The 25,297-nt window shown below is 41.0% G+C and overlaps 3 protein-coding genes across 3 annotated transcripts in view; 2 read left to right on the forward strand and 1 right to left on the reverse strand.

Moving 5' to 3' along the window:
• The window catches only part of LOC309437280 (protein ELYS-like), a gene marked incomplete at its 5' end in the record, with an annotated part of 50,748 nt that extends 31,896 nt beyond the window's left edge, over positions 1-18,852 (forward strand). Inside the window, 1 exon segment of the mRNA XM_082047489.1 lies at positions 18,478-18,852.
• LOC309437282 (protein ELYS-like) lies at positions 5,732-9,047 on the forward strand. Its single transcript, XM_082047491.1, has 6 exons — positions 5,732-5,996; positions 6,168-6,312; positions 6,407-6,538; positions 7,575-7,722; positions 8,473-8,580; positions 8,914-9,047. The coding sequence occupies exons 1-5, from the start codon at positions 5,761-5,763 to the stop codon at positions 8,499-8,501; spliced, it is 690 nt and encodes a 229-aa protein (XP_081903617.1). The 5' UTR covers positions 5,732-5,760; the 3' UTR covers positions 8,502-8,580; positions 8,914-9,047.
• Positions 14,799-24,983, reverse strand: SCCPDH (saccharopine dehydrogenase (putative)). The gene is made up of 12 exons (XM_082047490.1): positions 24,711-24,983; positions 24,357-24,469; positions 23,394-23,474; positions 22,823-22,952; positions 21,262-21,311; positions 19,531-19,661; positions 18,873-18,990; positions 17,593-17,712; positions 17,428-17,484; positions 16,820-16,931; positions 15,848-15,929; positions 14,799-15,412 (listed from the first exon to the last, which is right to left on the reverse strand). The coding sequence occupies exons 1-12, from the start codon at positions 24,913-24,915 to the stop codon at positions 15,307-15,309; spliced, it is 1,305 nt and encodes a 434-aa protein (XP_081903616.1). The 5' UTR covers positions 24,916-24,983; the 3' UTR covers positions 14,799-15,306.
• Between the last annotated feature and the right edge of the window lie 314 nt (positions 24,984-25,297).

Below are 25,297 nucleotides of genomic sequence, written 5' to 3' on the forward strand. Positions count from 1 at the left end.
ATTGGTATGATGGGTTACTCATAAAACACACCGATTAAATAATTACAATTAAGCTAAGCCAAAATGTTCATCAAATTGTGGGTCTTTTTGCTCTGTTGAGCCCCTGGATACACTGCAAAACTTCATCCCATTGTCACTTTGAAATGATCACAAGTGATAACGATCACAATGATCAAAGCCAGCAAAACTACAACACATAAGTTCTCCCACTTGGAACTTGGTCTCTGCTACTTGTGAATGCTGGCAGAGAGGTCAGGCTGGCTGCAGTAGTGTCCTGCAATCCTGGCTTTGCCATAGGCAACATTTTTCCCAATGCATTCCCTCATGCATTATTGCAGACCCTGACTTACAGTTCCCATGTTTCATGTGCTCATTCTTTTCATGCTGGCAGAAGATACTGGAACATATTGTCAAAGAAAGTGCTGTGAATTGAAATGTAGCAGATTCCAATGCCCAGTCTTCAGAGCATAATCTTTCTCCACAAAAGTGCGACACCTATGAATTGTATTTATTTATATACATTTCCCTTTAATAACTTTGTGTTGCTCCGAGCATCTAGTCTACAAAACTAGCTGCAGCCTCCTATGATGTAAAGAAAATAGGTTATTAGTGCACAACGGAAGAAACAATTATGAAACTAAAATATTGTAATACTAAATGACTATACAGTTAGAAACAAATGCTTACTGTTGATGGTTCAGTTGCAAGTATGTAAGATTCTCATTTTATTTTGTCTGTTCTGTTTAGGAGGAGCAGTTAGAAGTGATATTGTCAGCTGCTCTCCAGACAGGTTCCTTAGAAATTCTGACTGGATGCATTAAACATTGGACATCAGAAGGTAACACTTCTTACGTTGTTTTCATGTGCTAGATATTTTTTACTTGAAATTGTTGATTCATGTCTCTTTTTCTTTCTTTAAAGAGCAGCCAAGTTCTGCTGCTAACTTACGGTTTGTTCTGCAGTGGACATGGAACAAAGTGATCTATACAAAAGCTGAATTTGACCAAATATGTGAGTACTACTAGAGTAATTCTACACACATAAAATTATTCTAATTGAGCTTATTCAGTAATCTGTGAGTATATAATATTACATGTGGTCCTTTAAGTGTACTTTGAAACTCTGAAATTGCTCTGTAGGCTAATGATTTAGTATTTATTCTTGTACAGGTGTTCCACTGTTTGATGGCTCTTGCAACTTTACTGACCCACAGGCATTACAGGCTCTTCAGCGCTGCCAGTTGCATTTGCGCAGCCTTAGGACAGTCTTAAACTGTTTTCTAACAGAAGCACAAGAGCTTACTGAAAAAGGTTTGTAATAATATTACTATATCATTGATCTCTTTTAAGAAGATTTGTAATTATGCTTGGGTTGTAACTGTGGAAACATGAGCTTTTTTTGGTTTTGATGACTGGAAGACAGTCACATTCAGCTGGGAGAGAGAAGGGGCTCAAGGCTGAGAGGCTGAGACCACCCCTTAATATGCATTGAGTTCAGGGAAACAGGTTGTTGTGGAGGTCCTGCAAGTGGGTCAGGGAGGCTATATTTTGGTGGTGACTGTGGGTTTTTTGTTCAACTAAGAAGGTGATACAGGGTGAAAAATGCCAAGAGAAAGTTGTCGGCCATGTTAATTCGAGACTTTCTATGTATTCTGATGAAGGGAGTTTTGTAAAAATGAAAAGAATTGCATAACACAAATCATCTTATGCCTTTTTTTCAGGTTTTGCAGACTTGACCAATAAGCACATGGTCACCAGCCTCATTTCATTGTACGCACAAGTGGTCGCCTGGTTTTGTCGATCCAGTCTCCTTCCAGAGGGTTTAGGTAAGCGTCAGCTCTCGTACATTGGTAACAGGAGAACATGCAGTACATGATTCGTATGAACACAAGCTTAGCTGTGCTTTTGTAAACATTTTGCTGTGAACAAGTCATGTTTTTCAGTGTCAGTGGATGCTGAAGGTCTGCTGGTGAAACTGAGAGGTAACTGTTTTTTCAAATACGTAGTGTAGAATACTGGAAGCAGTTTCTTTCCTGGATGTTTTTAGAAATAACAATAAGCCTCTGCCTTCAAAGAGTTGCTTGTGTCTGCAGCTTGAAATACTTGCAATATTAAACAAATTACTATTAAACAACATGTACCTGAATGCTTGCTTTTACAGTAAAAGCATTACCTGCAGGTTTTGAGCTTGTTATCCTTAATTGTCTTACAAATGCTCACGACATTGACATTGAAAAAACCATTCCCTTTGAGAACAGTTTTTTTTTAATGGTGAACTTGCACTTACAGTACTGAATGCTACATCATACCTTGAATTGGCACTTGAGACAATAAGCGTCTTGAACCATTTTGAGCAAAGGCAGAAAGAAGATTGGCTTCATTCTCAATGGGAGGCTTGTCTGTCCTTCTTGATGCGTAACTTGTATGACTGTCTGTCATTTGAGTCAAAAATTTTAGTATAAAAATGTGATATTACTTCTCTAACTTGTTTTTACTTTATCGCCTGTAGATGACGATATGTGTTTGTCTAGACCTTTCTACAATTATCTTCTGATTCAGAGCTACTATACTGGTCACCGACAGAAACTTGAGCGTTTATCAAGGTAAGACTTACAGGAAAACTTCAGAACACTTCCACTGCAAATTCAGAAGAGGAAGTGAATGGTGTTCATATCCACAGTTGAATTGGCTATGTTTAATGCCTTTGCAGGCAATACTCTTGACTTCAGTGATGCGTGTGTCCTGCACAACACAGAGGTTACTTTCGTATGTCAAAATGTTTATATGTACCTCTGCTTAGTACCATTTGCTGCTATCATTTTTTGCAGCGTACTTTATTCATTGTCTAACCTATATAATTTGCTGCTACTGAAAAAGATCGTGTGATTAGTATAGGAATTGTTATCTCCAATTCAGCAAAGGCCAGTGTTCACAGAACAATTGTTTGGACGCAGAAGCAAGCATACTTGTAAGGGCGAAAAATCATGGACTCCACACAATCCAATGTGAATTTAAGCGAAGCCATTTATTGCTTGTTACAACTCTCCTTAAGTATCTTTTGTCCTGTCCACACCCTGTCCACTCATCAGAAGGCTGCTTGTAATTGGTCAATAGCTACTGTTCACACGCCACAAACGAATAGGTGATTGGATTATACATTTCTGCACAAGCTCTAATATTAAGCAAAATGTATCTACATTATAGCTGACTTGCTGACTCTTCACTAGATAGTCCTTCTTTTGTGTTACTCAAGGTTGTACAAAGTCACAAAAGACACATAGGCTGCTTGACTCTTGCTCTCTTGCTGGACACACAGGCCTCAGAGGCCTGTTCAGTTCAGTTCCATACAATGTCCATTAACTTCAAGAAAATCCCTCAAATATCCCACACATACTTTTTTTAAAACTTGACTGGTAATAGCTGATAAAAATTATATTTCTCTAGATCTCCTACTCACAAGTAAGTTGGTGTAATTCTGCTGCTTTTTATCATCAGGGATCTAAAGGGTAGTGTCACAGAAGACTGTGATGGGCTTTTGAAGAATGTGATTTTTTTAAAAGTTCAGCCACCCCAAATTGAAATGGTATTTGTATAGAAACATAAACACTGATCAAGATGATACTAAAATTACCTGTGTGTGCTAGCTTTCTGAAAATATCTTTTTTTCAGTAGCAAAAGTGAGGTGCCAAGAACAAAGTCTGAAATTTCCATTACATTGTCACACAGCTGTGTATTAGAACACTCCAACTTGAGGCATTACATTTGTGATGAAGAATAGTCCTGCTATTTTGATACTGTTACCTTTCCTCTGCCAGACAATAAGGAGTGGTTACTTTGGCGCTTAAAACACTTTGTTTATGCTTCCTGGTATTAGAAGAAAACTTGGAACCTAAAAGGTCATTGTGACTTTTCCCTCCCTAAGAGAGTTTTTAGGATTTCTCTTTGGAACTCCTCTAATAAATGAACAGGGTCTAGCAAGTATCTGTCATCTGACTCAGAAATGTCTTCCATGTGCATTTCAAGTCATCATAATGTCTTTGTATGTTTGTTATTTTCTTGGACTCATGGGAGCTTTTTTTTTTGTTTTGACTGGAGGAAACGTGTTACACAGAGAGCCTGGAATTAGTCCATATCTGGCTCTCTCCAAATTCTTGGTACCTTTTGTTGCAGAGGAAAATGGGATTCTGACTGCTTGATGATCGATGGACTGGTTTCCCAGTTAGGAGACCAAGTTGAGAAGTTGTGGCGGAGAGATGAAGGAGGAACTGGGAAATATCCACCTGCTAGTTTACATGTGAGTGTTCTGCAGTCTGGAAACAACAATAAACAACCACCAACCCCTCCAAACCCCACCCAAAAGCCAACGATTTAGGAAAGACAAGAGCTTTAAAAAGTCTTTTTCATTTCAGGCACTGCTAGATGTCTACTTGCTAGAAGGCATTGAAGAAAGCTACAAACATGCAATTGTATCCTTTCTAGTTATTTTTATTACACCTTCATCCCATTTCCAGCACACCTAACAAGTCTTGCTTTTGTTTTCTTGAAAGTGCAGGCACACTGAATAATAAATGGAGATGAGAAAATAATAATTGGGCAGAAAGTTGATTTTTAAGCTGCTGAAATGTACATAATTGCTTTTGCTGTTTGTTGCCTATCCTGAGAGGGGATCCTAGAGAGCAAGAGATTTAAAAACTGCTACCCCAGGCCATCTTCTGAGAGTATGGCCCTAAAAAGGGATGTCAGAAAGAGAAAATGAAACTATCAATGAGTGATCCACATAGTGGTTTAAGTCCAGTTTTAATCATTCAGAGCTAAGCTTTGTTGTAAGCACTCCATAGTTTACATTCTTTAATATACTCTGGTAACGAGGAAGAAAAAAAACCAAACAAACAAAAAACCCAACAACAGTAGGATTTGTTTTCTTTAATAATGAAGCACTGGATGTTCAAATTTGTTGAATGTCCAGCTGGTAGCTCCACTTACTAAAGAGGGAGCCTGAGTTTATAAGGGAAGTAGTTAAGTATTTGAAGTTTACCTTTCTGAATGCCTTAGAGAAATCAAAGACAATTTCTGGTGATTTACCAGAATGCAATTTTCTGGTTAGGACATGACTGTTTTCAGGTTATAACAGCTTAAATGGCAAGGCTAAGACATTTGTGTTTTCTGCTTCCTACCACTTTTATATTCTCATTTCATTGTGTCTTTTCTAAGTGCAATGTGATATATTTTTTGTCTTACAAATTTATTTGCCTTAATTAGATACTTGATACCAGACAATTTACTTGCTGCTGGATATCAAGCATTCCTTTCCAACTAAAACAGAAACTTCAACTGACTCATTTCCAACTGCCTTTGCTATCCCTTGGGGTCTTGTTAAGCTTATTCAAGGTTTTTGGCTTCTAGATCACAATGAATATGAAGTATGTTACAGTTTAATAACACACGCATTGCAGTACAAAACGTTTGTCTATAAAATATTTGTTTTAAATGGTGCTTAGTTGATAACAGGTCCTAAAACATTAGAAGCTTTTCTGTAATAGTGCTACAATGTCTTCAGCAATAAATTATCATGTGAAATTGATTAAACCAAAGAAGACATCACCTTTAATAATGCTTGATATTTGAATTCACAGAGCCACCCATGTAGGTTGTTTTCAGCAGAACAGTTGAGCACTTGTCCAGTATCAAGTATTTTGTTAGTTGGTCATGAAAGTTCATTTAACACACCCTTACTTAAGAAACTTTTGACTATTTTTGTTGCATGTGTGTATGTGTATCTCTTAACAAAGCTGATCTCTACCTACCACAGAGTGCACTGGCCCTGCTCTTTCATCCAGCTACAATCAAAAGTGTGTCATGGCAACATGTGAGAGTTCTTCAGTCCCTCATGTGCCAAGGAGAGCACAGGCGAGCGCTCAGATACATCCAGATGATGAAGCCACCAGTGTCAAGCAGCAGTGAAGTGCGGCTTTTCCTCACCGTGCTGTTGTCCAATAGGTAAAGAAATACATCCCACTGTTTGGCCTTCAAGTCCTGTGAAAGGTGGAGAACAAATAATACCAGTCACAACCCCCTACACTTCCTTTAAACTTTGAACACAATAGTTTTGGGGCATCTTTTTGGTTATACCATTTGTATTCCTTTACATCTCAAATAAATGAATTTCAGGTGCCTGGTGGAGGCTTGGGATCTGTTGCAGCAACATACCACCAAGTTGAACATGGAAGAGCTGTTAAAACACATGTATGAAATCTGTCAGGAAAAGGGCCTAATGGAAGACTTGCTGAAGCTGCCTTTCACAGAGACTGAACAAGTAAGTGTGGACAAGGAAAAAAGTCATAATCACCTCTTTGAAAAGAGAAGAGGCAGAATCCTACTAGATTTTTGCAATGCGTTATTTCTCGCAGGAGTGTTTGGAGAAGTTTCTACAGACCAATGCTAGTGTCCAGAGTCGTGAATTTCTTTTAGTCCACCATCTGCAGCGTGCCAACTATATCCCAGCACTACAGCTGCATCAGTCAATGAAGGTTAATCCTATGGTAAGCGTTAAAGTTCTGTCAAGTGTGCAAGCTTCAGTTAGGTGTTACTAATGGGTTTTGGTAGGAGTCACAAAAAATCCTGCTTTGTTTTTTGTACCCTTCTTTGAACTACTAGGAATACGTTTCTACTCCTAAGTTACCTCTGAACCTAAAAGTTGAACAAAATACTTCGCAAATCAAAAGCTGCTCTATGAAATTACAAATTAAATATTCAGACCATTTTTACTCCACTTAAAATAGTTATGTGTTACTGATGGATTTTGATAGTAGTCACTAAAAATCCTGCTTTGTTTTCTGTACTATTACTTGAACTACCAGAAATAAGTTTCAGCCAAACCTAAAAGTTGAACAAAATACTTCACTACTCCAAAGTGACTCTCGTGAAGTTATATATGAAATATTATGGACTTTTATTGACTCCACTTCAAATAATTTGTTTGTGTGTGAGGAATAAATAGATATATTTTCTCTCAGCCAAACTTATAATTCAGTTATTCAAATACTGATGTTAAGTATTGTGTGGATTATTGAAAATCACTGCTTTCTGTGGAATGAAGAGTATGCTGTAGTTTGTCTCTTGTATCTTGCCTGAAACATTATTTTTTCTAGTTGAGAGCAGACTGTATGCCGATTCACAGGTAAAAATTTGTGTGGTTTTATTTGTTTGTTTTTGGTGTGGTGCTTTTTGATGTTTTTTGGAGGTTTTTTTTTTTGGTTTGGTGGGTTTTTTGTTTTTGTTTTTTTCCCTAAAGATACAGTGTGTATTTAATGTTACCACTTTTATGACAGAAATCCATATCTAACTTCTATTTCTCAGAATAGCCAAATCAAATTCAGTAGTCTGAACTTCTGTTACGACTCTGTGATGCACTTGATGTTTTCCAGAACCACAGTCTCCCAGTGAATCAAACATAAGGTGGATTTTACTCTGTCTTTAGAGGAAATGTATCCACTACTTTGAAACAGCACAGATAGTTCTGTGCAATGAACTGCTTTTAATTAGTTAACTTCTTGCTTTATGCTTTTCATTCATCAGAATGACTGTGATCTTCAGTTGAGAGACAAAGCAGTTGTCAGAAATGCTGTATTAGACCAATATGGCAAGATCCTTCCTAGAGTTCAAAGGAAGCTGGCAGTAGAGAGAGCTGAGCTTTACCATTTGCCTTCATCAGTCCTGAGAGAAGGTAAGTTTTAGGGGAAGTAACCATCACCTTGGTTACACAAGGCTGATATGTTTTCCTTCTTGCTTTCCAGTCTCCAGACCAAAGCCATTATCAACAGTAACAAAAGCCAATGCAGGAAATGTGTGTATTTTCATCGGTTATGTGTTGTCCAAAATTAGAGAAGTGGGGGTAGGAAATGAGCAGAAACCCAGTTTCTCACGATATGATAGGTAAGCAGCCTCTGAACAAAGTTTAGTCTGGAGCTACATGTTCAGAGAGAGAGAGAAAAATCCATTGGAATTATGTCAGTGTTTTGGAGGGAAGGTGCACCTGAAGGGAGCTTTGGTTGGCTTTTTTGCACATACAGTGTAAAGGCTTTTGGGTATCAAAACATGATAAATAATATTTGGAGAGTTTTTCTGCTATGATAATATTATTTACACAAATACATATATTTACATTATGGTAAATGTGTTTACAGTATGTCAGATAGCTGAAACTAAAATGATGATTGCCATAAAGCTACTGTTGTACAGAGTATGACAGACTTGATTGTGTGATCAAACAGTAATCCTTTACTACTTTCTGCCCAGTTTTGGCTTATTTCTGCTTCTTTTTATTTAAAACAAGCCCAGAATTATAAAGAGCAGAAAAGAGCCTAGTAGTTGTCTAATGATTTTCCTACAGGTGGTATGGTCGAATAAACATGAATTCTGGGACGTTTGGACTTCTGGGGAATGAAAGTCAGTGAAATTTTCCTTTTAATTCCAGTCGTAGAGTTACAGAACCACCAGTCCTGACACACCCTCTCCCTGATGCAGAGTTGCCCGATGCATTTATTGGGACACCAGCTACAAAATTTTCACAAAAATGTTCCAGGTAGTGTGAGTATTTCAAAAAGGTGTTGCTTCCCATTGTGTGTGTGTGTGCGCTATACACTTGCTGTAGTTTCAGTGTTGAATTTACATTTAGATTGACATCTATTAAAGATAGAGGCAGTGATTTAGGAAATTAAGTACGAAATGTTAAGAAATAAGTAAAAAAAAAAATAATGCCTGTAACTTGTTCATAGGCCTGATAACATCACCCCAACAGTAAGGGTTCACCTGCATTTTTTTCATGTTTTAGTTTTTTATCTTCTTATGTTTCTTGAACACATTTTTTTTCCATTTATTTATTTATTTTCATGTTCCCAATTGTGTCTCTTCATAGATTGTTGCATTCGGTGGTTCATCCTGTTCCTTCATGTTCTGCAGCACAGGGTGGTTGCTGGCAGTCGCCATGTGGAGCTTCTGCTTCATTCATGGCATCCAGACCCTTGAAATCAAATCTGCTCAGTTCTATCTCACAAAGGAACTTTTCAGGATCAACACAACTGAATCTACTAGAGACTCCCCCTGTGGTTAAGGTTTGTAATTTAAGAAAACAGGAAGAACCAAGCAAACCAAAAGCCTGTAAACTACATTTAAAATGAAAACACCAAAGTATTTTATCACAAATACTGTGGGATTGAAAGTGTGGAATATTTTCAGTATCATGTGGTTGTTGTATCTACAGACCTTTCAGAAGCAGCATGTTGGGAACAGTCTTGAAGAGTTTAGTTCTAAGCTAGTTGTAGTATGCAAGTTGTCCGGGTTCATGAAACACACTTGATTTTTATTGCATGGAACAAAGGAAGTTAAAATTGGACTTTTCAATACACTTAGGTGCAATTTGTAGATTAACCACCTCATTATTTAAGTGCTCAATAGCTCTGTATAGTTTGTCTTGCTTACCTAGAAGCAAGAATGTTATTGCTTCAGTTTCTTAATCTGGTCAAGTGAATGACAACTGAGTGATGTCAATTAAGTGATGCCAGTCTCTATCAAATCCAGCGATGGCTTTTTGCAGGAATTTTAGTTATTGTGTTCAACTGCATTTATATTCACTGCCATCAAACTCTTATCATGCAAGGAAATACCACTTGACCTATCTTGTTGGTGCTGTTCTTTTTGCCTTTGCCTACCTGAACAAAATAGTTGTGATTGCTCCAAATTATAACTGTGTTTTTTTTTCTTATTAAATATGGTCCACATCATTAAGCTTGTTTCATTGTCCTCTTTTAAAACTGTTTCAAATACTGTCAAATCTTTTTTGAGTGAAGGTGATGTTTTAGTTTAACCCCAGCTAGCAATCAAAACCTTGTAGGGGAGAGGACTGAAAGAGAAGACAAAAATGCATGGATTGAGATTAAAACAGTTCAATACAATAACATAATACTAATATACTACTAGTAATAAAAATACATAGAAAATTAAAATAAAACATAAAAATAAGTGATTCTTAAAGCAATTCCTCAGTAACTCTGTCCATGTCAAGTAGCCAGTCCAGGAAAGAGAGCACCCTGGTCCCAAACTGCTGATCCTGAGGAACGAGAAAAAAAAGGCCAAATAGGCAGAAAGGCCCAGAAGCCAACTGCAAGATGGCAGAATTTCAAAAGAGCAAACTAAAGGAACTCCTGAATGGAACTCAACCAAAACAGACCTGAGCTGGAACAGGTCTCCCTAGCCAGAAATCCACACTGTCATTAAATACACAGCATTATGCTAATGGCATGGAATATTCTCATTGATCAGCCTGGATGTCAGTCAAGGTCTGTTCCATCCATGCCCCCCTTTCCAGCTGCCTCACATCTATAGATTGAAAGCCCAAAAAGGCCTTGGTCTCACAGACAACAGCTAAGGTAACAGTTCCTACATTCTCTTCTTATCAACACAAAACCACTGGAAAGCTACATGACAAAGGATATTAATTCTGTCCCAAAGTGCCATCTTGTTCTCAAATGAAATCCAAACGATGACCATGTTAGCTACGAAAAATAAGAGTTTCCAACTGCATGAAGAAAATTAACTCATTTTAAGTCAACCAGCACATTCCACCCCTTATTGCATATCATTTATGTCATGCTTAGGTATTACTAATACACTCTAATTAATTACTACTTATATATATACACACACACACATATACATATATACAAACAGATATCATTCCCTTAGTCCACGGGCCTTCCTTCTGAAATATTCATTGAATTCATTTAGTTCATGAGTTTGAGCTTCATTTTATCACAACAGTCTTCCAGCTCGGGAAAGATGGTGTATCTAGTGCAGCTCATACCCACAGTTCATGGGTTAAAGATGTCAACTTTGAGGAAATTGCCAGGTGCCACTTGTTGAAGCCAGCTCTAGTTTCATCATCACTACGTTAATCTGAAAGACGCTTACTGAACACGGTTAGTATGGCCTACAGTATTATGTAGCAATTAACATTATGCAGTTCAATATTGAGCATTCCTACCCAGAATCAAATCTCTCCAAGATAGACATCAGACTTCATCTTTCATCATCACCCACCAGGTGCTCCCAGGTCCTCGAGCAAAAGCAATCCCAGGAATGGGTTTGCCCTTGCCTGAGGCAGGAGTAACCCAGACTGCCTTCCCTAACATAGTTTTCACATGCACTGCAGGGACTTTATCTCCTTTTACAGTACGCAGAAGTCACTTGATAGAGAGTGCTCACAATCTGACCAGTCTGGAATGTACATTCTCCAGAAACGTACAACACCCAAGAAAGCTTGTGTCTCCTTTTTATTAGTTGGTGGAGACATAGCTGCTGTTTGGTTGATCTGACATTGGGATCTGACAACATTGATCTTGCCATTTTATTCCTAAGAAAGTAGATCTGATTTCCTTGATTTCCTATAACAGCTTTTCAAACCACTCTTCACATTTTTCAGACAGTCTCTCCACAGCTGAAACACAGGCCTGTAAAGAGGTAGCGAGCTTGTTCTCTAAATCCCAAAGTTGGTCAGCTACTTCATTCACCTTCTGTGTACCTGTGCTTGTCCACCTCATTCCTGCCAAGGACATAGCACATGACAGTGGTGCACTCTAAATGAACTTCTGCCACATGGGTCATCTACAATTGATTTCACCTGGATCTGTTCAGTCCTGACTGCCTGGGCCAAAATAAACTATCTCCCACAGAGCTAATTCTCTCAGGCAGAGGGTACCTCTCTCCGTAGTGTTCCACCTCCCTGGATGACATACAACATCATCCTTGAAGGGATACCTTGCCTTTGTGGCTGTCAGGAGTTGCCTCCAGAGGCTGCAGGATTCTTTCTCTTTTCAATCACCCTGTTAAGGGCTGCTTCCCTCGACAGAGATCCCAGCTGCTTCGCTTCCTTACCCTCTAATTCCAGACCAGTGGCTCAATTTTCTGATATATAGCACCGAAGCAGCCATGTTACAGTATTCTTGTCTTCATGATGACTGAAATCTCTTGGCATATCTCACAGCTCATTTTGAAATAACCACTCAAACCTTATCTCTTGCTCTGCCCCCTGCCATGATGATAACACTCCCTCATCCTCATTTGCTCTGTTAGTCTTTCTTGTGACTCTTTACAAGGGTGACTGGTGCTGACACGGGCTGTTCATCTGCTTGACTTATTGCCAGTCTGGATAGTCACAGTGTGCACTGCAGGGGACTGAGTGGCTGAAGTGGCTGTCACCAAAACTGGAGTAGCTGCAGTACCTGCTGTCAGGGCTGGAGTAGCAGCAGTGCCAGACGTGGGGGGGCGGAGTAACTGCAGTGGCTGTGTGGGAGCTGCAGTAGCTGCGTTGTGTGTCACTGAGGCTCAGGCAGATGCAACATCTGTCACAGGAGCTGGAGTAGCTGCAGTCCTAATTAGCCTTATTTCCTTAAATAATGTTATCGCCAGCAAGAACTCACACACATTCAGCAAACCCAGCAATACCAACAGGGTACGATCAAATCCCCAAGGATATTCTAAGTACTCAAAAACATCCGTTCTCAGTCCTAATGAAAAAGGAAAGGTGTGGTTAGATAGCTCTTCTATAGCCTGGCTCATCCAATGGAAAAAAACCCAGAGGTACAATTATCTTTAATTTCCACTGGAGGGCTCTCAAGGTACAACAATAATGAATATAAATTCACTATTGGCTTAAGTACAATTAAGTATATCAGTGCTGAGCCACACAGCAAAACCATTACTGTAGACCAAATTCCAGCAGCGACAGACTGCACAAAAGTACCGGTAAAATATGCTCGGAACAAATAAGGTACTGCAGAACAGTTCAGAGAGCATGACGACACAAGGCTTGACACAGAATTTTTAAACCAATATGATAAAAGCATTCTGCTTTACCACTGCTAGATGATGCCCAAAGAACACAGACCTGTGATTCTCTCAACCCTTCAAGGTGGTACCTTGCCAAGAAAATCGAACTTGAGTCGTGACAATAAAAACACCAAACCTCAAAACTTTAGCCCCTCTCTCATGCCAGATTTTAGTCCCTCTTGCCCCACACTGGGAGCCAAAAGAGACTGTCACGGTTTAACCCCAGTTAACAATCAAACCCATGATAGCTGCTCACTCACTCCCCACCCTCCAAGCGGGTGAGAGAATTGAAAGGGAAGTGAGAAAACTCAGGGATTGAGGTTAAACAGTTTAATACAATACCAAAATAATACTAATACACTACTACTCATATATATAAAATGGAAAAAAAAAAAAAAAAGTGATACTCAATGCCTCATGAATTGCATCCACACTGAGCAGCCAGTCCAGGAAACAGAGTTCCCTGGTCCCAAACAGCTTATCCGGGGTAGAGAAAAAAGGGAAAAAGGAAGAAAGGAGAGAATATTGCAGACAACGAGCTGCCTTATCCTTCTTTCTTCAGGAAGTTAATTTGAAAAATAGCATTTTATGTTGGCATAAAAACCACAACACCAAAACAAAAAAAGCACAGGTTATTATCATCAAGATTTTTGTACCTTTGGAAAAAGAGCAGTACAGAGGCTAAACTTTGTCCTCCCTGCTGGTACAAACTCAGTGTGTAATTGAAAATAATACTTTTGACAAGTGAAGCTGTTTAGAAGATTTAAGCGGTTTTAAATTAAAAGCACTTTAAAAAATAACCACTAAATTTTTATTTTTTTTTTTAAAAAAAAGCTTTCATTTTCATAGAAAACTAAAGTTTTGGCCACATCTGTTTCTGCTTTTCCGGGGTTTACTCCTCAGTCTATTCTCGGATCCCGCCTTCGCACCACACCTCTGGCAACTCCCTCTGCATCTCCAGGACGATCAGTCACTCCTCCTCTAAGAGCAAAGAAATCCAGAATATCTTTCAGGGAAGAGAACTCGGAAGCAAAAGGGACTGCTGGGGTAAGCTGGGCTGTCATCGTTGGTTTTTACAGTTAAAGGCTTTATGGACTGTGATTTCATTTAGATTTTTTTTAAAAATTACCAAAACCCCTTATATTGAGAATTGGAATTTGAAATCAGACCTTCTGTAGCATCCCGTGCCTGCAGGACCATATTCATCAAAACAAGCAGTGACCTTGGCAGTTTTTACTCAAGTGTTGTTAGGAGCTGTGATGGTTCCCAATGGCTGATTCAGCTTCCTGCGGTACCTTTTCAAATGACAGTGTGGCAGGAAGGTGCGCAGCCCAGGAGCGGCGGCGGAGGGGCAGACACCGCCCCGGGCTGTGCCGGCAGCCGCGCCCGGCGGACCCCGCGGCAGCACCGGCCGCATCCCCGCACTCACTGGCCCCACGCAGTTGAGCACCAGCCGCGTCTGCCTCGCCATGGCGGCCAGCGAGGCCGCGTCGCCCACATCGCACAGCAGCACGCCGACCTCCGCCCGGAGCGCCGCCTTGCCTGCGCACCGGAGACCGCCGTCACCGACAGCGCCTGCCGCGCCGCTCCCCTGCCCGCCCCGGGCCGAGCCGCCACCTCCCCGGCGCAGCCCCGACTGCCAGGGGCTCGTCCCGCCTCGACCCTCAGCCCTTTCCCTCACACCCGCCTGGGGGCCGCTCCGAGCGGACGGAGCCCGGACCCTGGGACCGTGCGGGCCTCACCACCGAACTGTTCGTCATTGTCCTATTGCCAAACCCTACAAGTACTTCCTCTCCCGTTTTAGCACAGCACAGCAAGCAAGTAAGGAAGAAAGTTAATGTACCTTAAGACAACAGTTCAGCGATGGCTGATCTTTATAATAAACCAGAAAAAAAAAGACAAAACTATGCCTTAAACTCTGAGAAACAACTCCTCCTCTTTTATTTCATTACGGGCATCAAGGCTTTAAATGTAAGAACACCACAAAGTAATAGCGCCAATCCCCAACAGGCATGGGGAGTAACTAGTGGTTTCAGCTGCTAAGGCACTTGTTATCCAAGGCCTGCCTGCTTTTAGTAGTTGGGAAATGGGGCAAAGTGAGACAGCTGTGGTTATTTGTGAAGCAGGTGCCATAGTGGTTCCACTAAGTAGTAACTGAAAAGTTAATGTAAGAGATTAAACAAAATCCTAGAACTAGTACGCAGTAAGTCACAGATTTAACATACTTGTTAATTAATACTCAATACCCTTTATGGGTTTGCTCACTATAGCAAATAGTATTTTAACTTTTAACTCAATTTTTCTTCTGTTTCTCTGTAAACAATACCACAGTGAAACTATTTTATGATTAGGCTTTTACAGCCAAATAAGTTTTATTGGAGTTAGACCCAGGGAAGGTGTTAGTTCATACAGTCATGTCCTGACTTCAGACTTCAGGCTTGCTAATAACAGAGAACTCCACACCACGTTTGTTGAGGCGATCAATCAGTTTTGTTTTGGAGAAGGCCGCTCCTGGAGAATATACACCACCTCTGTATTGAAAATGAGAAGATAAAAACATTAGTGGTGACCGGCACCTTTTTTTTTTTTGAAGTCAAAGATGTGTCTTCCCACCCAAGAAAGAAAAAGCCACTTCATCCCACAGGAGAGCAAGCTGGTTATATTCATAGTTCCATTTCTGCATCCAGCAAACTCAATAGAAACCATTCTAGTAACTGAAACTACAGACACTGATGGAATAGATGCTGCAAAAGCATTACCAAAAACCTATGCCTAGATCCTTTCAAATTGAAAGGCAAAGGAAGGATAAGTAGGTTTAAATCAGCTCATGGTGAAGTATCTCCTTTGCACAGCCATTTGGGTAACACAAAAATCCACAGGTTTATGAGTTCTGTATTTTCAAAGAGAAAATACACACAGAGTAGCTTTAAGGGAGATCAAGCTGTTCTGCATGTGAAAGTACTTACTGCTTAGGCAGACAAGCTGTATCCTCCAGAAGAGATACAGCTGCTTGAACCATTGCAATTGGTGTAGCAACATAGCCAGGTTCTGCCAAAAAAAAACCCCAAACAAACAATGTACAGCATGTTAAGATGCAGCATGTAATCTTGCTCTTACCTACAGCATGCTGAAGGATAATCTAGCTGGCAATGAAACAGCCTTCCCCGTCTAAGAACAGCTTTTTTACCTGGCAATCATCCCCAGTAGCTGGTGAAGTCCTTAAGATCTAGTCTGGACAAATACTGCTTCAAATACAGGCCTATAAACTGACAACAACCACAAGCAATCACCTCTCCGTGACAAAGAACACTCTGTTACATCAAGAGCTTTCCCCATCCCGTACTTAAATTCAGGCTTTTGCTGTGAGACTGGCACATTTGGCTACATCTCTAGTTACTTAAAGAAGCTATGCTTCATTAACTCCTTTCCGAATATACATTCTTACTGTCTCCAAACTTTACTTCAGCTGTCATCTCCCCTCAAAGGAATGGTCTGAACACAAGTATGTTATAGCTAGAAATGACACCATGCCAGATCTGTTTAAGTTTACTCACAGCAGACACAAAATAAACAAACAGTAAGTCCAGGCTCTAGCAACTGAAAATCATCCTTAAAGCATTCTGCCTTAACTGCTTTACTCTGCAGAAATGGAAATGGGGAAAGTCCCAGAATCACAGAATGTCAGGGATTGGAAGGGACCTCGAAAGATTATCTAGTAGAGAGAATGAGAAGGACAAGAACGCAAATGAATAAGCTACTTCAAAAAAAAAAAAAAAGGTCACAATGAATGCTAGTATCCAAGGTAATACTCTATAAAGGCTGTTGACTTTGTCCATGTTGCAACAACTCCTAGAGAGTGAAAATACCATGGAAGCATAAACCTATTTTAGAGCAGGGAATGTGAGGAAAAGGCAGTTAGCTGCTACTAACATACATACCTGGCCCCTTGACTTCGGTGCAGATCTTTACATTTGGTTTTCCATTCTGGGGATCCTGGCCCTCACTGTAACCCTCGCCAAAAAAAGTCATTGTGAAAGAGGTTCCATCCATCTGTAGCGGCCAAGACAAGTGCGGTTACCAAAACAGTAACTCACATCAGGCAAGCACAGGTAGTAAATATAAGTATCTATTATGCCAAATACTATGATCCATATAAACATGAGAGTCATTATTTTGAGTATTGCTTAAAAGGTGCAATCTCATCTAAATTTTTAATCACTTCCACCTTCTTGGAACTGGTATTGTTTTAAAGCCCATCTCAGTGCCTGCAGTCCAACGCTTTCACTACTCAGTCTCCCCATGTCATCATCATTTGAGTGCAGTGAGCCAGCCACGCAAATATATCGGACCCAGCAACATGATCCATTTTTTTCTCTGATCTGTTCCACTTACTTCGATGATTATTTAAATATTCCAAGCTATCTCAACAGGCACAGAAAATGTGCATTTAGGCATCATTTGAAACTAAGCAGTTGACTCTAGATTACTATTCTACCATCACCATAACAAATGTGTTCAATAATTGCAATGGAAAACAGTCGGTTACCTGTTTCTGGGTTGGTCCGTCCTTTGTGAAGTGTCCAGCAGAGAAAAATTCTGGGTACTACATAATAAGAAAGTAAAAGAAAAAAAAAAATAAAAGACCAACAATAAGCTACAGAGAAAAAAAAAATCCCCAAACACTTAATTCTTTTGAGTCTCAAACACTTACTTTTACCAGAAGTTTTCTTCCAAAGCTAAACTTCACAAGAAGAAGAAATAAAATGCCAGCAAACATCAGCTTGATAACAGAGCCAAGACCACCTATGTTCACATAAGCGCCATACTGCACCTGAAGCAAACACATTTTCGGTTATATAATTTGCATTAAAATTTTTGCATCAATTCATTTGTAAAAAGAAATCTACCCCCAAATTATGATGCAATTGTTTGATACTATAGAGAGCTGTTTAAATAGGGCCTTAAACAACTTTCTTAGTTCTAAACAATTCTTTGAATAATACTTCATTTTATAATTCATTATGAATAGACAATACAACTACAGAACGGCGAGGGAACGAGCATGGTAAACAAGAGCAGAAAACTTTAAAGAAAGATGTGCTTTGGTATCTGATTTCAGGCTTCTTTCCTCACATATTCTTTCCTCCTTTTTGTGTTTTAGTTGAAAAGAAACCAAGGCCTTGCTTTAAAATTCTGCAATAACAATGGCAAGCCTTTCTTCTTAGTAGTTCCCAAGCATATTTTTAGAGTGCTTTCTCACCTTCATCTCCCAACAACAGATGCATGTGATTCTGCCCAGCTGTAACAGATTATTGGTGCTGGTCTCCTCTCAGGAAACCATGGAAAAAAAAAAAACTAAACATTTTTCTACCACCACCACTTCACATTGCCTTTACTCTCCACACCAGACACCCAAGTGTTGAAGAAATCTCCAGATACAAATGAGCAGTGTATGAATTCTCTACCAGAATATTTACTACACTATGCTGACCTGACTGTAGTTGCACAGACTACAATTATGATGCTTTTAGAAATTCTACTCATACAAAAAAAGAAAGCCTCAGAAACAGAATTAAACATACTTATCATTCCCCAGAATCATGGAACCTATCTCTCAAATATTTCTGTGACTCAAGGCTTCCATTCCCTACAAATCCATACCCAGGAATCAGACAGCATGAGAACCCTACAAGAGACTCCCGTAACAATGACGCAAGCAGCAGTAACCACGCTCATCAGGCAGAGTATCAAGTAGCATGAAACAGGCCCGTGCACACAGAAGAACCTGGACCACGTCAGGTCACGCAGCTTCCAAAGGTGACCAACAGAACAAGCCTCCTCTACAGAAGCAAAAGCACATCACAGTCCTTACTATTTACCTAACTACAGAAACCCTACTAGGCAGATCTGCACCAAGAACAGTTATTACACAAAGGAATGATTCACTGATAATGGTAATACAGACAAAGTATACTAATAATAGTAACTTACAGGTGTTTCCTGCAACTCTGTGTGCAAATAACGCTGAGACCGTTTCACCACAGAAGCATCAGATCCCATGAATGGAATGCAGTACTCTTTGAATTCCTGATTGAAAAACACAAGACCTCTGCAAATGGAGAAAAAAAAAAAAAAAAAAAGTCAGTAAAAAGGTTCAAATGTTCATGCAAACTGCAAGAAACTGATCAGAACAGCCCTGCCAAGACTGGCTTTTTCTCAAGCATTTTTATGACAATCTCTCTTTTCACTGAAAGCTAACCACTCCAAATTATCACCGTCTCAACTCAAAATTCCACGCACTCTAGCAAGGATGAGTTTGATAATCAGAAGAATATTCTCCTCACATTTTTTATTCTGTTCTTTTTGTCACTTCTGAAAGCCAGCCCCAAAGTTTGCCATGTCACTACAAGTCTCTTAGAACAACTTTGAGACCCAGTAAATGCAGGGAGACATTATTTTTTCAATAAAAAATGAACAAATCGGTTAAGCAGAACACATGTACAATTCTACTAGATGAGCATCCATGCGTTCTTATTGTACTAAAGTCCTAAATGCATCTTTTTAGTATTTAATAATATGTTAACAAGCCATATAATAAATACTGGAACAGTTAGGAGATGCCATGTTTCACATCTTAGGTTTCTTATACCTTCTTTTAAGTTTTGCACCAACTACCGGAACAGGGGCATATCCTATCTTTTTTCGAAGCTTCCTCAGGTTGTCTTGATCCGCAAGGCCATAAACAGCTGACTTCCAGGTCCCGTCATGTACACAAGTACCCTGTGACATACCATGTCATGGGAGTTAATTCAGTAGCCAAAGCTTTCATGTGTTATTTTAGTAATAGCTTTAAAATTACTACATGTATTAAATTTTATCACAATTATTACATATATGTTACAATAACATTCATTAAAGTATATTGAAATGTGGTGGGTTGACCTTGCCTGGACACCACGTGCCCAGCAAGCCTCTCTATCGCTCACCTCCCTCCTCAGCATGACAGCAAGGGGGGAAAACAGATGTAAAAAAACCCTCAGGGGTTACCATAAAAGCAGTTTAATAAGGCAAAAGTAAAGTCCGCAGGCGGAAGCAAAGGAAAACCACAGATATATTCTCTACTTTGCAAATGCAGGCAATGTCCAGCCACTTCCCAGGAAGCAGGACTTCAGTACATATAGTGGTTGCTCCAGAAGACAGAAGTCATGATAACAAATGCCCTCCACTCCTCCTCCTTTCTCTTAGCTTTTACTGCTGGGCAGACATCATATGGTATCGAATATCCCTTTGGTCATTTTGGATCAGCTGTCCTGGCTAACATCCCCTCCCAGTATCCTGCCCACCCCCAGCGTACTGGGTGAGGAGGGGAGAATGTTGAAGAGACAGCCTTGATGCTGAGCAAGCACTGTTCACTAGTAGCCAAAACATCGGTGTGTTATCAACACCCTTCTAGCCACCAACACAAAGCACAACACTGTGAGGGCTGCTATTAGAAAAATTAACTCCATCTCAGCCAGACCAAATACAATCTGCACCCCTTATGCCACACAATTTGCATCATGCTCAGGTCCCACATAATTTAATACATATATGTATGTATGTATATCTATCTTCTAACTATCCCATTGCATTTAATTCTCATTACTGAAATCCCTTCTTACCAACACTTACAACTTATATTCATATTTAAACCATCCTTATATCCACCATAAAGATTCATGCATTCTCATTAACTATTATCCCCTGTCCTTTAACAGATATTAGTCTCCCATTCCATGGGCTTCCTCCACTTCTCCAGCTGTTCCTAAGAACAGCCTATGACTTGGACCCCATCTGTCAAGATAGGTGCTCAGGACCAGTAAAGAAATATGCTGATTGTCAGCCACCAACACCAGCTTGGTTCGGGTCATCTTTGCATTATTGTAATAATGACCTTAAAATTATTACATATATTATACATTATTACAATTACTATGTATATGTATAATGCTTACATGCATTGAAATATACTGAAACAATCCCCACCATAGAAAAAAGACCAACAGCCAAACACTAGGATTATTGCCAACACACTCTGCATCTGTTATAGTTTACTTGAGTATGACTCCTTCCCAACATCTCTGCAAAAACTTAAGTATTTCTTGGAACAGCTTAACACAACAAACCTTAGGTAGACAGCCTATGTAACTGAACCTTACAAAAGGGCATTTGCTTGGGATACTTTTATTAGCTTCTGAAGAATAAAGTTCTTAGACTCATCATCAAAGAACTGTCAGCTTGTTCTCTGGTCTGAAATAATGTAACAACATTTATCCTAATGGGCTACAGTGATGTTATCACAAATACCTCTGAGTTTCCAAGAAGGTGTAACCCAACTCACCTCAGGCCCAGATTTCACCTTCAGGAAACTTTCAACAGCAGTTAATGTACCTTTAAGGGAGGAGAAAACATTACTTGGCATATACAGTCATTAGTTCACAAAACCAGAGTACACTCTGGTAGACTCAAATAGCAGCACACTGACATTATTGAAAAGGCAAAGAAAGCCACATCTTCATCTCAAAGTACAACAAGCTAAGATTAAGTTCCACAGCTATTTTACCTAGCAAGGATCAAACTTGTAACGTAAAGTACTTCAATAAGGGTCACTAATGTTATCTTTACTAATTTTTCGTTTGTCTTATCTAGTTAACAAGATAATGTAAATAATCAAATTTAGAAAAAGGAAAATAATATTAAGAGCCATATTTAGTTTTCCTCCAAGTTTCAAAATAAAGGATAGTGTAGGCTGTGAAACCTGAGATGGACTTAAGGATTTTGGTAGACCTTTTCTAGTCACAAAACAAAACCAACCAAAAAATCCCCCACAAAACCAAAACAAACCAAATAAACCCCCCCCAAAAAAAATCAAACCCACAAAAAACCTGAAACACACAAGATATCCTAAAACATTTAATTTTAGCATATCTTGTGTTCTGCAGAGAATGGTTAGTTGAGATGAACAGCAAAACAAAACAACTACTACTAATTCTGCTTTGTTTTGCTTTGCTCAGTTCCTTCTGAGATTGTAAAACTGTACTTGTACGGGCAAATTTCAACACAGCAAGCAACTGGATAGACAGGAGATGATACCATAAAGTAAAAACAGGAAGAGATATAAAACATCTTCATTCAAATCTAGTATTGGGCATCAAATTATAACCCCATGAGCAATGAGATACTCATTTCCATGCCATTCCTCCCCCTCCAATCAGATCCAGATTGTTTTCTTAAACTGAGAGTTGATGACATGCTCCAATGTAAAGCAATCCCACAAACAGCCATTTTAATAGTACATAAAAGCAAAACATTTGGCTACTCTTATTACCCCTTGCTGTTGAAAATCAGACCTCATGAATGAAGTATCCTCATTTGAGATTAGGATCAAGCATGATTTACACAGAATTAAATAATTTCAAATCTTTTCTCCACTACAGTTATCTTTCAGTTACTACCTATCGCTTCTTAAAGAAAAAGGCATTGTATGCAGCTTGTACAACTTATGAAACCTGATTACCTACTCATTTGCGATCCTTTTCCCGTCGCCTTCCTGTCCCCACTGTCTGTGCCCCACAAGATTCTCACTGCACAAGAGGCAGTGTGCTGAGGTTTGCCTAAGGACATCCACAACGCAGGCTGAGCAGCCTAGAGGTTCTGCTCTCTCAGTGAGTAACATTACCTTGAATCCCTCCTCTACCTAATGAACAACTTTCTCCAATCTAATGGGAATCTAATTTACTTTTAAATTTTCATCTACCAGATTTGGTTGAAAGTGGTCAGCTGGTAAAGGCACACAAAATAGAGACTGAAAGTTTCCACATAAGTGTTGCTCCTTTAAGAAACCAGATGAAAGAATCATCCACATTTCTTTTTCAGCATGAGGTCATGTTTATGTAAGTCACCTTTCAACATGTCTCTGGTGTAGAGTACTCCCATATCAGCTGGTATAGAGTCAAAGCCACAGCTTCCAATGATGTATACTCCCTTTTCTGCAGCCTTTTTGTTGTATTTCAGGTACATTCCTTCCAGAAACTAAAACAAAGTCAGAACAAATCTTTTAAGCAGAACTCCATATTTGGCCATCAGCACTTCACTGTCCTACTTCAAACCACTCAGAAGAATCTTTAGATGGATACATATTATTCCTATACCTGATTTATGCTATGAAAGTGTCAGAGAAGTGCAATGAAATGTAATCTACGAAAATTCCTACACAGAACCACAACTGAGAATTGAGGCAGAACTCAAAAATCCTGGATTTCCAGACAGAACCTGAGAGGCTCTTGTCTAAAAGTAAGAAAAATATACAACAAATATACATCAGTGTACTTTAAAATAATTAATGCATATTGAAAGTATAGATCAGGAGGCATAATTTGCCTTCATGTTCAAAAACACTAGCAGAAACATACTAAACAAATACTCCTTAAACAGATCCTTGATATAAGGGAGCGTTTTTCTGCTGTCACCTACCTGGGGTTCTCCACTGATGTCAATGCAGCTTGCACCATTTTCAACACAAGCTTCCACCACAGGCTCTCCAAAGAACCTATACTATAGAAGGAAAGAACACCACACATAACAAAATAAAACCCACACAACACAACTCACCCAATGTGCTTTATCTAGCATATGTATCTACAATAAAATTAAATGCTTGATGGCTACTCCTTTTGCTAAGTGAGGCAAAATTTTAACCGTTCTTGTATTTTTTCAGAGGGGGAGAAGAAACGGCATAACAAATTTCATTGCTGGTAAATGAGTTTCCTGTGCAGATTACTCCACTGTATTTTTCTAAGAGAAGATTGCCCAGGCCAATCTAATATATCTAATCTCAATTTATGATTTCTGCACTCATATTACCAGCGTATTCTCTACTTAAGTACTCTTTAATTTCAAAGACATTGTCATGACCCAACTTCCAGCTCTTGTACTTTGATCCCCTCTTGAACACGCTGGAAATATTGACATTGAGAGGTTTAAAGAGACCAAGAACTGAAACCAGCAAGTCTCCTGGCTTCTTTTCCAACTCTGTCTCCAAACAGAACGCCACTTAAAACACTTTAGCCCAACCCAAAACTCCTCCCCACTTTACCGTTCTTGTTATGCTGCCTGTGAAAGACGTAAAAAAACCCCAACCCTCTATGAATTACAGCACCAGGAGACTCTGGTGAGAAATCTTCAGGCAATTACGGTATACGGCTGTACTTTGGGTTTCATTTCAAAAAGCTGGATTTCACGCGGAAGGCTCCGGGAACTCCGGAGCGCCGCAGCGGGTCTCCGGCAGCCGCCGCTGCTTTCCCTGCCCCGAGGAGCCGTGCGCCCGGCCGCACGCAGCCCAGGAGCGGCGGCGGAGGGGCAGACACCGCCCCGGGCTGTGCCGGCAGCCGCGCCCGGCGGACCCCGCGGCAGCACCGGCCGCATCCCCGCACTCACCGGCCCCACGCAGTTGAGCACCAGCCGCGTCTGCCTCGCCATGGCGGCCAGCGAGGCCGCGTCGCCCACATCGCACAGCAGCACGCCGACCTCCGCCCCGAGCGCCGCCTTGCCTGCGCACCGGAGACCGCCGTCACCGACAGCGCCTGCCGCGCCGCTCCCCTGCCCGCCCCGGGCCGAGCCGCCACCTCCCCGGCGCAGCCCCGACTGCCAGGGGCTCGTCCCGCCTCGACATTCTCCTCACACCCGCCCGGGGGCCGCTCCGAGCGGACGCGGCCCGGACCCTGGGACCGCGCGGGCCCCGCCATCCCGGACGACGGCCATGCGCCACACGCCCCCAGCCGCGGCCCGTACCCAGGCTCTCGGCCGCTCGCTGCACCACCGCCTGCAGCTTCTCCCGGCTCCGCCCGGCCACGGCCCAGCGCAGGGCGCCGCGCAGCTCCCCGCTGCTCGCCGCCCGCGCCACCTCCTCTACCACGAACTGTCCGGTGAAGCCCGAGGCCCCGAACACCACCAGCTCGTAGGGCCGCTCGCCCGCCCCATCACCGCCGGCCGCCATGGCGAGAGGAGCCGCCGCACCCGCGCAGCGCCAGGCAGCGGCGGAACCGCGCGGACACGCCCAGGACACGCCCCTCGCCCCCCGCAGGGGCGGAGCGCGAGGGCCGCTCGTGGGGCGGCCGTTGTGGCCGTTACGGTCGTTAAGGGTTCGGGGTCCTGGCGGTGTCAGGGGCCTGAGCCGCTCCCCGCGCCAACCGGCATCGGCGCCGCCGGGAGAAGTGACTTTGCTCTCGGTCCTGCAGCGAGGAGAGAGGGGGAGGAGCTCTCTGAGGGGAGTTTTAACTTACTGTCAACACATGACAGTGTAGCAGGGTTTGGCCAAGTGGTTTCAGACCCCAGCAGTTGTTGAAGCAACGACGTGTGTAGGGAGAGGCCAACATCAC

This window comes from Streptopelia decaocto (genome assembly GCF_964273445.1).
Source record: "Streptopelia decaocto genome assembly, chromosome: 3".
Taxonomy (NCBI): domain Eukaryota; kingdom Metazoa; phylum Chordata; class Aves; order Columbiformes; family Columbidae; genus Streptopelia; species Streptopelia decaocto.